General features: G+C 40.3%; 1 protein-coding gene across 1 annotated transcript; it reads right to left on the bottom strand.

The window, feature by feature from the left end:
* Nucleotides 1–1,493: 1,493 nt before the first annotated feature.
* Nucleotides 1,494–7,380, bottom strand: LOC129808548 (uncharacterized). The gene is made up of 4 exons (XM_055858327.1): nucleotides 6,544–7,380; nucleotides 6,260–6,476; nucleotides 4,886–6,091; nucleotides 1,494–4,249 (listed from the first exon to the last, which is right to left on the bottom strand). The coding sequence occupies exons 1-4, from the start codon at nucleotides 7,378–7,380 to the stop codon at nucleotides 1,494–1,496; spliced, it is 5,016 nt and encodes a 1,671-aa protein (XP_055714302.1).
* Between the last annotated feature and the right edge of the window lie 8,709 nt (nucleotides 7,381–16,089).

Raw genomic sequence — 16,089 nt, forward strand, 5'->3', positions numbered from 1 at the left:
ACGGTGGCAGATTGTCCTCCATGATGATCACGATGCCTCCAATTTTGACTGCTGGGTGATGACTTGTCCACTTGTGCCTTTGCTGCAGTGTGTGTAAGTACTCTGTTGACCATCTGTGCCTGTTCAAGATGAACATGCACCTTCAATTACTATTAAATTAGTGAAATTTGTAACTCCCACTTTTTAGGTAGATAAGACCGAAAAATCAAATTTAATACATTTCAGGGTACTTTAGAGATATTAAATTACTAGTATTGATATGTAAGAATCCTTTATTCCTTGCAAGGATACTAAAATTTTCACTTTAAACTTTTTTATATTTTGGCCTATTCGAAGACGAAAATTCTAATAACACGCAAAAGGTTACCTATGCTTTTTGAGGATATGAAATATCACGAAAGGATTTAAGGACTCTTACCAACTTTTTAGAGATACAAACTAATAGTCAAGTACGATTTTACATCTTAAAGCATTATAGTTTAGCCAAAAACCAGGGGATAGTTTGAGCCAATTTTACACCAAAAATTCATAAAATTGACAATTTTTATGGGCTAATTTCTAAGACTTTCCTTAATATTTTATATATTTAAACTATACCAACTAATTTTTGAGTCCTTTAATTACAATATTGCAAGAAAAGGATCAACTTAGATAACAAAATTATAGTAAATATTTAAGTTTTTCTTTAGTCTTACGAGTCATTTCATCATAAAAACATCAAAATTAGCATAACTTTACGAGGATATTGTAGAGAAATGGGAATATACGGTAGAAAAATAGGATAAATACACCATTATAGAGATATTAAGGAATCCCATAAGCTAAACCTAACATCATTTGGTCCACTAGTTTACAAGAAAATAGCATTTAAAGACAAAGAAAAATCAGGTCAATAAGACAACTGATCGGCTAAAGTCAATGACTCTAGTGCATTCACACTCTGTGTCAGCAGCGGTCAGCAAATTTTTTCTGTTACAATTAAGAATTGCACTTTTGGTAATGACGCACATAGAATTTGTCAAGTGAAAGTGGGAGAAAGTGATTTTTGTATAAAAGGGTGAAAATTTTTAATAATAAATCAGATTGCAATATCCCAGCTATCGGAGTTTCTCTTCAGTTCAGCAGCACGAAAGTAAGTAGTGCTTATTTACAGATTGCATCTCCCATTGGCCAGATTAATCGGCAATACTCTGCCTAAAATCTATCAGCGGCCAATTGGCTCCCAACTGCCATAAGGACAACGGCTTCTCCTCAAGGAGCCTTACGATCGAAGGCAGATTTTCAAGAATATTTCTTGAGTAAATTCCTATTGAGGAATTTATTCTCCAGAGGCATTTATTTGCCGGACTGCGAGATTAGGAAATTTATTTCCCGATCTCGAATTAAAACTCTCTCGAGGCACCCCCGGGGGTAGCCTACACAAGGGGGCATCACTGCCTTAAGCCCGGTGGCTCGAAAGAGCCGTTACTAGAGGCCGTGAAAACAGCAGAGAGTCAGTCCGAAAGGAGAACGAATTCCCCAGAAATTCCCAAGAATATTCTTATCAGAGCAAGGGAATAGTCTGACCGGATTCGGACTATCCTCTTCCTCTTGCTTCGGCTCTCTAGCTGAACGGAGCCGAAACAGTGCCAGAAAAACTGCACACGCTGTTGCACTGACTTCCAATGCTTCAATCTTCCCTCGGACACATTAGTGAGGTTTGGTTCTGGTAGTGAAGTAAGAGCTCGTCCGATCAGAAAATGTCCGGGTGTTAATGCTTCCAGGTCAGCAGGATCTGATGAAATTGTAGTCAATGGACGCGAGTTTACACACGCTTCAATCTGGGCTAAAAGTGTTAACATCTCTTCCTGGGTGAGATGAGAATCTCCTGCTGCTCTGCAAAGATGAAACTTCACTCTCTTAATCAAGGATTCCCACGCTCCTCCAAAGTGTGGGCTGCGCGGTGGTATGAACTTGAAAGTGATTCCCTCTCTGGAGGCGGAATCAATCACTCTGGTCTGGTGTTCCTCTGAAGACATCAGTTCGGATACCTGCCGTATCTCTCTGTCTGGCCCAACGAACGTTGTCGCATTGTCGCAAAGAATTTCGTTGGGTTTCCCACGACGTGCCATAAATCTTTTCATGGCTGCGATGAACGCCTGAGTCGTGAGATCCGTGACCAACTCTAGATGAATTGCACGTGTCGCGAGACATGTAAATAGTGCTATGTACATCTTGAGCACTACTCTGGAACGCACTGGTGTTTTGATGTATACTGGACCACAGTAGTCTATCCCTGTCTGGTAGAATGGATGAACTGCATTAACCCTGGCTGAGTGATAATCACTCATGTAGTGTTCGGTAGGTTTCGGTTTCACTCGGAAGCAGGTGACACACTTCTTAACGGTCCTCTTGCACAAATCAATTCCTCTTATGGGCCAGACCTTCTGTCGTATATGTGCCAGCATCAGCTGTGTTTCCCCACGAAGAGTTTCCTGGTGAGCTTCTTCTGCGATAAGTTTGGTTATGTGATGATTCTGTGGCAGTAAAATCGGGTGCTTCTGGTCATACTGAATGTGAGCTCGACGTATTCGTCCACCAACTCTGACAAGCCCATTGCTGTCTAGAAATGGGTTCAGGCGAAAAAGGCGAGATTTCTCTGAGGTCTCCACCTTCCTCTCGAGTGCATCACAGTCCTCGGTGAACATCTGTTGTTGAACATGTCTCAGAACTGTACATGCGGCTGTCTCTAGCACAACTGGTGTCAAACTTCCTGTGATGGGATCTGTCTGCTTCTTCTTGGCCTGCAGATTGTGAATATATCGCTTCCATAATGCGACGTATCTGATGATTTTCGTGTAGGACAAATATCGATAGATAAACTCCCAAAACTCTGCTGTATTGACAAGTGTAACACCTTTGCGAATCTCAGCTTCTGCTCCTGCAACATCTTCATCTGCTGATCGAAGTGTCATCTCATATTCTGTCATCCATGGTGGTCCTGTCCACCACAAACGGCTGTGAATAAGTTCAGCTGCTGAAACTCCCCGTAATGCTAAATCCGCTGGATTCTCTTGTGAAATGACATGATGCCATTTTGCAGTTGGAATGCTATTCTGAATGTATGAGACACGATTTGCCACGAATGTCTTCCAATGCGATGGATCCTTTGCTATCCAACACAAGACAATCGTCGAATCTGAGAAGGCATGAATCTCTGTGACATCTCTCTTGATCGCGTCCTTTACTCTCCTGATGAGTTTTGCCAATAATGCTGCTGCACACAATTCCAATCGAGCAATTGTTATTTTATTCACTGGTGAAACCTTTGTTTTTTTTGCTGCGTATAGTCGTGAGCTCACTCTGCCATCACTGTCAATGGTGGAAGCATACACACATGCTGCTATTGCCTTTTCTGACGTATCACTGAAACCTATCAATTGCACTTGAGTCATTACAACTGGTAAGTCAGTAATCTCTCTTGGCATGGTCAGCTGGGTTGTGACATTGACAACATTCTCCTGATACTGTTTCCACTGAGCTTGAATACTTTCGTCCAATTCTGTGTCCCAATCCGCCTTCAGCTGCCAGAGAGACTGGAGGAGGATTTTCGCTGTCACTGTCAGTGGTGCAAGCAATCCAAGTGGGTCATAAATCCTCGCTGTATCTGACAAAATGTTTCTCTTCGTGACCACTGAATTGAACTCCCTGGCCTCATAGCTGTAGAGATCTGTGGCAGGATTCCACGCAATGCCAAGGGCTTTGACACTGCCTTCGAAGCCCATGTCGAGAGAACCTTGTATCTCTCTATCTTCTTCCGGTATCCTTTCCAGAACTTCCGGGGCATTTGAACACCACTTCCTGAGAAAGAATCCTCCACTTTTGAATAGACCATCCAACAGTTTCTGGAACTCAATTGCTTCTTGGATGCTTCCAATGCTGGTGATTACATCGTCCATGTAAGTGTCTTTCTCGACCACCGATGCTGCTAAAGGAAACTGCTGTTTTCCATCAATTGACAATTGCTTGATGCACCTGGCTGTACCATATGTTACCGTCCTCAGCAAATAAATCTGAACTGGTTCACTCGGGGTATCTCTCCAGAAGATCTTCTGTAGACTTTGATCTTCATCCCGAATGTCTATGTGCCTGAACATCTGCTTCAAATCTGCCTTCATGAGAATTCTGTCCTCTCGGCTTCGAATCATGATATCGAAAATATCATCCTGCACTTTCGGTCCGACCATCAAAACATCTGGTGAGAATTTACCTGAGAATTAGACAAAGAACTCCTGAGTTCCAAAGCCCTGACTTTTCCCCAAATAATTGTGGTAATTGTACCTGAGAATTAGACAAAGAACTCCTGAGTTCCAAAGCCCTGACTTTTCCCCAAATAATTGTGGTAATTGTACCTGTTGAGGAAAGAAATACAAGCCTGGTTATCCTGGCGAAGGAGGATCAATAAAAATTTTCCTCCTCAATGTTCTGCTGCGCAGCTTTTGCCTCGAAAGACTTCCACTCGTTGGGCTGGATTCCACGAGGTTCACTCACAGTCTTTTTCTTTCACCTTTTTCTCGTGAAATGGCACTTTTGGATTACCACTCAGGACTACTCTCACTCACGCACGACAATAAAACACTTTGGTGCAGTCGCGAAAGATATTTATTACTTTAAATTGAAAATATTTTAAGTTTTGTGGCAGAGCGATAAAATTTGTACTTGACTTGAACTTGCAGAAGGAAGGAAGAGAAAAAAGAGGAAAAAAAAAGTCCGTTATGGAGAGGGGAAAAAATCAATCGACATAGACGAGTCACCCAATAAATAATCATGGGTGGAAGTTTACATGGACAAATTTAGGATATGTCTTTTTTCGCGTGAACAACATCATTGAGAGACTTTCCTGTACTTGTCTTCTTTGATGCATTGAATATCACTCTCACTGGTGTGGTGCTGGATTCCTTGAACACTAGATGGTGTGGTAAAAACACCTCTGGCTTTGATGATTGATACCCTGGTGGCTGCAATCTCATGTGATTGGAATCTCTGTAGTTTTGCATGAATTCTACATACTGCTTATTCAACTCTGGTTTTCTCAATCGTTGTTTTTCTCCACAGAGAAACTGCTTCATGGCCTGTTCCTTGGATTCACCCAAAGTGTGTAAGTCATCTGTAGTGGGAATGCCACAGACGAATCTTCCTGTCTCAGTGCGTGTGGTGTTGAGAACAAAATGCTCCTCGCACCTATTCTCCTCTGCTGTCAGAACTCCTTGAGATTTCTGTAGCTTTTCCGCATTGACAAACTTCTCGATCTGCTCATTGAGTGACTTCAGTTCATCTCCAGAACAGGAACATGTTGAAATGAAACTGTTTGCAATTTCCAAGGGACCTTTTGCTCCGTAAACTCCCGCTGCAACGTATTCAAATACTGTCTCTTGGAATGTGGGAGATCCCGCAATCTGAAGACTGCGCAAGATTTTCATAAATACATCTGTACCCAACAGCATGTCAATTCTTCCTGGTTTGTAGAATTCTGGGTCGGCCAAAAATACATTCGTTGGAATCAGATGAGTCACATTGGCTGTTGAAACTGGCTGATCATCCATAATATGATATAGCACCAGAAAATCTAGCTCCATTGAAACTGCATTGTCTCTGGATGAAATCTCTGCTGTTAGCTCCTGTGGTGTGCCAGCTGACATGGCTCCAATACCCTTGATTGCTCCGATTGTAGACACTCTGGCGGGCAAATTGAGAAATGAAGCCATGTTGCGAGTGATCATGTTTGACTGTGAACATGAATCCAATAATGCTCGACACAGGTGCTGCCTTTCTTCATGATCCTTGACCAAAATCTGAGCTAATGGTAGTAGACTGAGTGTTGAACTCTGTGAAGCCATGACTGTGTGGTTTACCAGTCCAGTGGATGATGTTCCTGTTGGTAAATTCCTTTGTGTTGCTGATGATTGCGACTCTTCTGACTGCTTATCTGTTTCTGATGGCTTCTGTGTCACATGATCCCTTGGCTTCTGTGCAAAGGCCTCATGGATGAGTGTGTTGAGCTTCATCTGACATTGCCTACAGGTTCCTCCACGACATTCTGACAATCGGAGCCCTAGACGTAGACAATTGAAGCACAATGCTGCCGTCCTGATTAGTTCAACTCTGCGGGATGGCTCTGATGTCAGGAATTTCTGGCATTTCGCGATATGATGATCATTGCCCGAGCAGATAAAACATTGCATATTTCCCTGTCCCGTGGTGGAAACAAGAGATGATTAACCTGGTATTGTCTTCTGATTCTGTTGAGATCCAAATCCCTTAAACCCTGGTGGTTTTGACTGTTTTCCGGGAATTGGCTTTGCTAATTTGCTTTCTTGCTTTTTCTCCCAGCAAGATATCCATGAATCATATCGTTTCTCGATAAACTCCGTGAATTCATCGAAAGTAGGAAGGACTCCTGAGATTGGTTCACTGATTTCTGGTTTCAGTGTCAAATGCTTCCATGGCCAAATAAATTAACCATGGATCCCTGCCTGTAGCGTTGAGAGCATCTAGTGCACGCACCGTCTCTTCAATGGTGACAAATAATGTTTTCAATTCTTCAGGATTGCTGACGACCTTCTTAGACTGTTCAATGTATGCTCTAATGTGATCGAATGCGATATTTTTCGGCTTGTTATACGATCTGACCAGCCTCTCCCAAGCATCTTGATAATTTGCATCTGTCGCTGGAATATTCTTGATGTATGAGGCTGCTTCCCCTGTCAAATAGGATGCCAGATATTGGAATTTTTCGACTGGTTCAAGATCATCCCTGTTGTGAATGTTGCTCATGTACAAATCACGGAATTTTGTCCACTCGGTGAGTTTCCCTGACAACTTCTCCAATGGAATCTCCAGTGGCGGCAATTTGTACCTCTTGTGTTTGATTGCTGTCTGCTTTTCGAGAACATTGCTCATGGTCTCGATCTCTAGTTTGTGAGCACCAACAATATCCTGAATATTCTTTGTCTGTTTCTCCAACACTGTCTCGAGAATATGTGCAAGTGTAGAATTGCCTTCAGCTGCTGATAATTCTGGCTTTTGCTTCTGTTCTGCTGCTTCTTGGTACTGATACTGGTACATAACCTCATTGATTTTCATGTCAATTACATTGCACATTCTCAAGAAATCCTGCAGAAGAATCTCTTCTGCTTGCCTCTGATCATCGTCTAATTTCTTCTTGCTGATGTCGTGATGCAACACAAGAAATCTTTGACGTGTAGTGTTGGTGAAGGCGAACTTTGCTTTCAGCTCTGGAATGGCCCTGCTGGCCGGTATTTCCGAGAAATCTGTTCGTGTTGCATACTGCTCCTGGATTGTGCTGAATAGAAAATCTCTTTCTTGAAGTAGCGTTGTCATCGTGAATCTGTGCTGAATGCTGCTTTAGATTTTGAGGTTATTTGTTCTCAAAAATCTTCCGGAATACGTGTCCGGGCTCTGACCGGGTTGCTACACGTATATGTTCTGATTGCTGATGCTCTTGGGACTCTGTGCTCCCAAATTCTGTCACAATTTTGCCTCTGTGCGGCTGCTCTCCTGACGTCTGTCTGATTTGCTGATTCGTTCTAGCTGAACCCACGCCTCTGTATCTGGTGAGCCAACTAGAGGCTCGAATGGACCAAGTTTATGGTCAGGAGAATCTTTTACCTAAAAGTACAACGGATTGCTCATAAGATCTCAATACAGAGAAACAGGAAATGCCCTGATGGCTCTAGCGTACCTAAAAGTACAACGGATTATGCGTGAGATCCCACAAAGCTGGTAGATAATACCCTGATGGTTTTTACCGTACCTGCAAAAGAGAGAAAGTGGTCTTATCTTGGCGAAAAGGACCGTCTTCTTCTCTCTCCTCGATTCAACGATGACAAAACACTCTATGCTTCAAACTCAACTAATTTATTTGTAATAATTCAAGAGGATTAAATAGATATTCTCGGATGAAATTATGATTATTGACTTCCAGACTGTTTTTTCTTCCCTGACGTGACGTGACAATATAACTTCCGGTGGTATTGTCTGATGACAACCTTAATGTTGCTATAAGTGTAAATTGACGATAGGTGGCGACTTATGTCGTACCAGTCACGTTAAGAATCTTACCTACAATAAGCTGATCTAGGCTTATCACTCGCTTTCTTGGTGTGAAGCGAGCTTCACAAGGACATCAATGGATTCATCCAACTTTTCTCTTTAACGGTCCCAATTTGTAGTCCCGTTGACAAGCGAAGGATCCCTAGTCAGAGTCTTAGCCTTAGAAAAGATCTCAAGAATAATGGGACTGAGTGTGGCGCCAGATGCGACTTCAGCGAATGACGAAGTATCATTTCGCCGTATGTTATTGTTTATGTTTGTGGAAGATTCACGGTGTAATTTAATGATTAAACGAACTTACCAAGTGAAGTTCAATCAAAATTGTACGTAGCTCCTCTTCCGAGATGATCAAACTTGTAGTCCCTCTACCCCGTGCCAAATTTCACACGTTTTATAGATAATTTAAAAAAAAATTATCGTAAATTATCCAACATTATCCAACGGTGGCGCCACTGTCAACCTAATTGTCATTATTTTAAAGTGAAAATGGTCGTAACGTAATATTTTTTAGGGGATTATTATTACTCTTATTATAGAATATGAAGTAGTAAAGGGTTTTTCATGGGTGGGGTTTGATCATCTCGGAAGAGGAGCTACTTACAATTTTGATTGAACTTCACTTGGTAAGTTCGTTTAATCATTAAATTGTACTACGCTCCTCTTCCTCGAGATCAAACTTGTAGATGTTCAAAGACGTTACGGCCACAAGGAATAATATAAATCAATATTAACAACTGGATAATTATTGACTTATATTTATTTCAAATATATTTTGTATTTTGTAACAAAATTCAATAGAAGATAAGTATATATAAAGCCATTTATATACCGCCAAGTATAAAATATTATTTCAAAAGTAACAAGTATTTCATTTAATTCTGTAGGATTGCTTTTGCAAAGGCGGTTCTGTTACTAATAAGAGGTAGATTGTAAAATTTTACAAAAGTATTGGACTTTACTGTCCATCCTGCAGTCTTCTTAATTACATCAATATCTAAGCCATTTCGTTTTGCTGCCGACGTCGCAGCATGGCGAATCGAATAGCCCGAGAAAATAAAAGTATCAGTGTTACATTCTTTGAGAACATTCTTGACCCAATGGCTTAACGTTTGAGCGCCTACTGCTCTAAATGGACGCTTAAGAGAGATAAATAATTCTTTTATATTTCCTCTAAATTCACTTGTTTTCTCCAAGTAATGTTTAAGAACTGACGCTACACATAATATCGGTTCTTCATTAAAAAACGGAATAATTAACAGAGGTTGAGAGCGACCAATTCCTGAGGTTTTAATTCGTTTCGGAATTCGTATTTCAATGCAGTCATTTGTTTCCTTAATATCGTCGACATTTATCAAAGAAAAAGTTGGCATCCTTTGACCCGTTATTAAAGCGAGCATGATGATGAGCTTTAATGACAAATCTTTAAATGGTAATTCTGAATTCGTAGGTCTCCCTCTATATTAATCTAGGATGATTTTTGGGTCCCATGTACTATCGTACTTTGGCTTATTTGGTCTAGGCCTTGCTATTCCTTTGAAAAATCGTTTCAAACTCTCATCGTGAGCCAACCACGACCCTGTTATCATAGATAGAGACGAGCGGTATGAATTTAGAGTACCATATGATGCTCCTTCTTTGAACTCCTCCGTTAGGAACCGAAAAACGCTTTGAATATTAATTTCAAAGGGGTCCAACGTATTCTTTATAGAAAATTTCCACCATTTTTTCCAACTGGTATCATATTGTTTCCATGATGCTTCAGAAAGTGACTGCAAAATTACGTCATGTGACTCTGTGGGTATTCCTCTTCTCTCGCAGTTTTGCTTGACAAAATTCCTGCCACCAGGGTAAGTCCTTTTCAAAAGTGCGTTTGCCTATCAACAGGGATAATAGAGGAATCAGCATGTAAGTATAATAGTTTTGAAGCTAGCATTGAATTAAAAATTGGGAACCATGGTTGAGTAGGCCAATATGGCACTACTACAATTCCTTCAGACTGATCATATTGCATTTTTTGCAACACTCTTATAATAAGAGAAAATGGAGGAAATGCGTAAAAATAGTATCCTTCCCATGAAATCGTAAATGCATCTACCGCAACAGACTGAGGGTCCTTTTTCCAAGACACGTATTTTCTACATTTTGCGTTTACACGTGATGCAAACAAATCTATATCAGGCTTTCCAAATTTCTTAACAATGCGATTAAATGCTGAGAGTTTTAACTCAAATGCGGTATTTGCCTGAAGTTTACGTGATTCTTCATCTGCTTCCGTATTATTCTCTGAGCTAATATATGACGCAAAGATCCATAGGTTTCGTTCCTCACACCATTTCCAAATCTCTTTTGCCAGATTGCTTAATTTTCTCAATTGGACTCCGCCCATTCTGTTTACGTATGAAATAGCCGTGGTATTATCGATACGCAACAGTATTTGACAATCTTTTTTGTTCTTAGCAAAACATTTTAGCCCAAAAAATACTGCAGTTAACTCTAAAACATTAATGCTTTCTAGTTTTTCAGACTTGGACCAAAAACCGTTTGCTCTCTCTTCGTTGCAAGCTGCACCCTAGCCGGTTTTTGAGGCGTCTGTAAAAATCTCTAGGTCAAAAGCTGGATATCTTATAGGATTAACGCTAAATGCGCCGACATTCCTCCACCAGATCAATTCTTCAATGACTTCCGCATTAATCTTTAATCTCGCTTTATAATTTCCATTATTTTTCAATAATGCTTCAAATTTTAGTTGTTCACAAGATTTCGTGTAGACCAAACCATATTTAACGGCTTGGCAACATGACACGAGAAAACCTAAGGTTTCTGCAAATTCTTGAATGATATACTCTTTATGCTCTTTGAATTTATGAGTTAAAGAAATATTTTTTTCTCTTTTTGCTTCTGGAAGCTCCACTGTCATTCGTTGTGAATTATAAAACACACCTAAGAATTTGCAATTTCTCGATGGTGTCACTTGGCTCTTCTTATAATTTATAAGAAATCCAATTCTTGTCAACAACAGTTCTACATCTTTCACGTTATTTGCGCAGTACTCGAAAGATTTACCTATGATTAACAAATCATCAATGTAAATTACCAACGGTATCCCCATTTTACGCAAATAATAAACCACAGGTTTCATTATTTTAGTAAAGACATATGGGGCAGTGCATAATCCGAAGGGTAAGCACGTGAACTGATAAAGAATGCCATTAAAAGTTAATTGTAAGTACTTTCTATCCAATTCATCAATTGGAATCAGGTAATAGGCATCCTTAAGATCTAGTGATGCCATATAACAATCTTGAGAGACAAGTTTAGTGACAGTACGACCATTTTCCATTTTGAAATGTGGAGGATCGATAAATTGATTCAAATCCTTTAGATTAAGTATGAAACGATAAGTGCCATCTGGCTTTGGGACAAGAAAAGTTCTTGAAATGAATTGTCCTTCCACCGGAGAACAAATCTCTACCGCACCCTTTGCTATTAACTTTTTTATAGCTACAGACATATTATTAAACTCGGATTTAGACAATTTTGTCTCTGTGGGCGTCTGGGATTGAAAAACTTCACGATTGAATGGAATTTTGTATCCACTAATCCAGGAAAGAATTACTTTATCAGAAGTAATTTCGTTCCAAATCTTTGTAAAAGATTTTAATCGCCCAGACAATTTACCTACCGGTTCTACGACCGGCGCCGAGAGTTCGATGTCGTGCGGTTCTTCTCCTTGGATTTGTGCTGACTCTGCTTCCTCGATGAGCTGTATTTCTTGGCCCCGCTGGTCGCCGCTGTTGAATTCCTCTGAGTTCGTAGTTGCCGTTGCGGTTGCGGGGCTTTTGAGTTTTTTGAGACATTTTTACGAGAAGTCGCCTTTTTGAGGTCCAGTGATGCAGCCTGCATTGTTTTGACGTTCTTGACAGCATCCTCCAGTTTATTTCCGAAAAGAAATTCATCAATTTCAGACTCTTTCAAAGTCTCTCTTATAGAAATGTCCACATTAGCAACGATCAAACTCCTCCGGATAATTGCCTCATCGTATTGCAAATCCGCAATGAGTTTACTGGCATCTGACAGATTTTCAGCAAAAATTTTCCATTCTGGGATGGCTTTTGTGGACACAATCGCCGACAAAACCTTTGCCATAGCCGACAAAGCTGCAGAAAGTTTTTCCTGACGTTTCACAATACGGTCATCTCTTACAATAACTTGTTCAGGCATTATAGCCTTCACCACTGGATTCAGTTTTGGTGGCTCAAATCTTGTACAATTTTTTGGTGGTGGATGTTTAATTATCATTTCTTTTAAAACATCCTGAGGTATCCCTTTCAAGAGCACTTCTTCCCATTGAATTGCAATATCCGGAAAAACTTCCGGCGCCGAGCCTCTCTCTTCGTAGAGGCGTTTCCCAAAGACTTCCAAAACTTCTCCAGCTGTCAAAACATCTTCTTGAGCAATATCGTCAGCAGTTATCTGCTCTATATTTGGAGAAATATTCTCCTGGTCGTCTCGGGAGACAATATTCTGGTCATCATTTGAGCGAATTTCTCTCACGGAATCATCTGAGACAAGTTATGGAAGAGGCAAGTCTTCTGAGCAAGACGAGCTTGAATAGCGATCGCATCTGAGGGTACTTAGGTCCTTCCTTGATAAATCCCTGGCTCTTCTAGAGCTTCTGCTCCTTCTGGAGGTGCTTCTGTCCCTTCCCAAGGGGGTTCTGCTTCTACTCCGGGGGCTCCTGGTCCTCCCTTTGTTTACAGAAAAAAGAAAGCATAATAATTACCTGATTTCGCAGAAATTAGAGCTGCTAAACATGGACAGGAGAAGTGTGTGTGTCACGCGCGTTTGAGAGACACCGCTCTCGACCGGAAAGTGCTTCATCTCTGAGTAACAACTCAGAGGAAAGTGTATATTGACACTGTTGGTGGAAGCAAAAGCACATATCGAGTACAACTCGAGTTTCCGGGGACACAGTGAGTTCTCTCACTGATTTTATGAGCATAATAGCTCAGCCTAGATCTCACGGGAGACATCCCGGGCATGTCCAACACGCTATGGTAAAGTATATCGACTAAACCATTCAGAGTAACAACTCATTTTATGGGCCTTCCGGCTCCAATACACACTGAGGTAACCTCACTTCTTCCATCTAAAAAGAAACAGAAATTTCTGAATTAAATCCTTACCGTGGTGTTTTTGTTTCTTCTTCCGCTTATGACGCTTTAGCTGCTGCTCCATTTTGTCGAGTCTCTTCACCAAATCGCTGAATTCTTTATTCATTTTGGAAGAGATTTCGTCGCAAACGTGTTACTCAAGGGGCACAAAGTAAAAGAATGACAATTGGGTTGACAGTGGCGCCACCGTTGGATAATGTTGGATAATGTACGATAATTATTTAAAATTATCTATAAAACGTGTGAAATTTGGCACGGGGTAGAGGGACTACAAGTTTGATCTCGAGGAAGAGGAGCGTAGTACAATTGTCTTTCTTGGAGGATTCTATGTCTCAGATCAGCAACCCTCTGCTGCCTGAGACTCACACCCTCTATAAAATTTTGAAATAGAAACCCATAATTTCAACCAATTTATTTTTAGTGTCAAAATTTACCCTGAAAGTGTCCAAATTTATAAACTGACAAAAATTATGAGCCCTTACCTTTACCAATTCTTGAGAATATACTTAATGCTTACCTGATTCTCCGTGGGAAACTCGTTTTCAATTTGTCCGGCCGATTCTCGAACTGACTTAGCAGATAATTCCAAATTTCTTTCTTCAAAGAAGGCAACTATGAGATCGGCCAAACGGTGCCTTTCCTTATCTGCGAAGTTTCCTACAGACGAATAGTGAGCAATGATTTTAGAGCCTTCAGTGGTCAATTCCAAGATACTCCTCAATGAAATTACAGACCAATTGACTGGAATCGGTGGAGGTCTATTGGAATTCTTCCCATGGGGTTCCTGGTTAACTTGTACTTTTACCCACTCGCTTCAGCGCTTTCTAAATGTAACACGCAATAGATTTGCCGACAATATATCGCGTATGTTTCCTCTGATAAATCTCGTAGATTTTCAAAACCAATATTTAATTCTAAAGACATTTGTAGAAAGGAATGTAATTTTGAGGTTATGAAATGTAAAATAGATCCTGCTTATCCTTGAAAATATAAAATGCTTCCTAGCATTCCCATTAAATCAGCAAAGCATACAATGGATTTTCTTGGTCATTTTAGTCTCCTGCGTTCATCATTTTTAGATCACAGTTCACAAATTGCACGAAATAACTTCAAATTACACTTAAGAACGCGTTGAAAAAAAACTGGAGAATTCACTTAACAATCAAAATGACTTCTATCCCAACTGAACACAACATAATCTACAACTATCATATATAAAGGGACAGATAATTCTAACCGGCTTATGTGGGTGAGATTCTTAACATGAGTTAACTCGGAATGCATGCAAATTCGATTTAGAGTTGAAGTTGGGGGACGCCATTCAGTTATCTTGAATCAAATTCGTGAAATTATACAAATTTTGTATTTAAACCAAAATATCAAGTATTTGGATGGAGTGACAGAATAGTGATATATGGGTGAAATGTAGACCAGAATGTTCTCTATAATTTTCCCATAGAACATGATCTCATCGATTACTCAGAAGCCAAGATAAGCGAGGTTTTTTGTTTTTGAACTCGTTTTTTCGACCAGATCGCCCCAAGTGTTCATTTGATGAACTTCAACTATATCAAAGAATTGTTGTATTTTGTGGGACTTTTCATTTAAATCCCTATTTTAAGTGTCTTGGTCGAGTAAAAGCAGTCAAATTGGCATCTGAGTGATTTCAAAGCGTTATTATGAGAAATATGAATGTTTTTCACACTTAAACGACAAAATCGGAGTGATAGCGTAGTCTGATCGAAAAATGATGTATGGAAGAAATATAGAGACAAATATGTCGAAGTAATCATCAAAATCGGTTAAGCACGTGTCGAGATAATTGAGGTTATGTGATATTGAAATTGGTTTTTTGACTGTAGCGCCCCTGGTGTTGTTCCCACGAAATTCAAATGTTCTAAAAAGTTGTAGAATTTGGTCAGATCTTTCGTTTAAGCCCTCACTTATCAAAATCGGTCACGTAGATAATAATCGGTCACGCCACCTGTGGTGACTTTTTGAACTTCTATCTGAAAGTGCTCATCGAAACGAAACCAAAAACCCAAAATTCAGCTCAAAATGTTAATTAGAACCGGAGATAGGGGCCGATCAATATTCGAACTTTGACCCCTCATAGCTCGGGTCAGGGGCTATGGATCGACTTAAGTATTTTTTTTTGTTTGATAGGTATAATCAACTGCTACAACATACTAAAATTTCAGCCCGATTGCATAAAGGAATCTTGAATTATGTAACTTATAAAATTGAAAAATCTTCTTTTTAAAAATAGCGCCCCTAGCGGTAGTTTTATGAACTTGCGATGTTAGAAGGGGAAGTGTAATTTAACGATAGCTTTCCAAAAAGTCCTCACTTTTTAACATCTGACTATTAGAACCGGAGTTAAGGCAATTTTCAGAATTTTTTTTTTTGACACTTATAGCTCGGCTCAGGGGGGTCAGGGGACCTTAAGTTTGGTATTGATGGAAAGCCCTAAGACTTAGCTATAACGTACTAAAATTTCAGCCCGATCGATGCCATAGGGGCGGAGCTATTGAGAAAACAATAAAGGGGGGTACTCAAAATGTCGGATGGAGGGGTGGGGGTTTGGGGGTCAATCCACCATGTTGCAATTTTCATACGATACATAACCTTTGCCGAAAACCGCAAGTCGATATCTCTTTTAGTTTAGGAGCTATTAAGCTTGAAAGAGCGGCCGGACGGACGGACGGACGGACGGACGGACGGACGGACGGACGGGAACGGTTTTTAGCCATCCATATATTCGTGATCAGGAAGTGTCAAAACACATTCTGGCAAAGTTTGG

Source organism: Phlebotomus papatasi, chromosome 4, assembly GCF_024763615.1.
Source record: "Phlebotomus papatasi isolate M1 chromosome 4, Ppap_2.1, whole genome shotgun sequence".
Lineage (NCBI taxonomy): Eukaryota > Metazoa > Arthropoda > Insecta > Diptera > Psychodidae > Phlebotomus > Phlebotomus papatasi.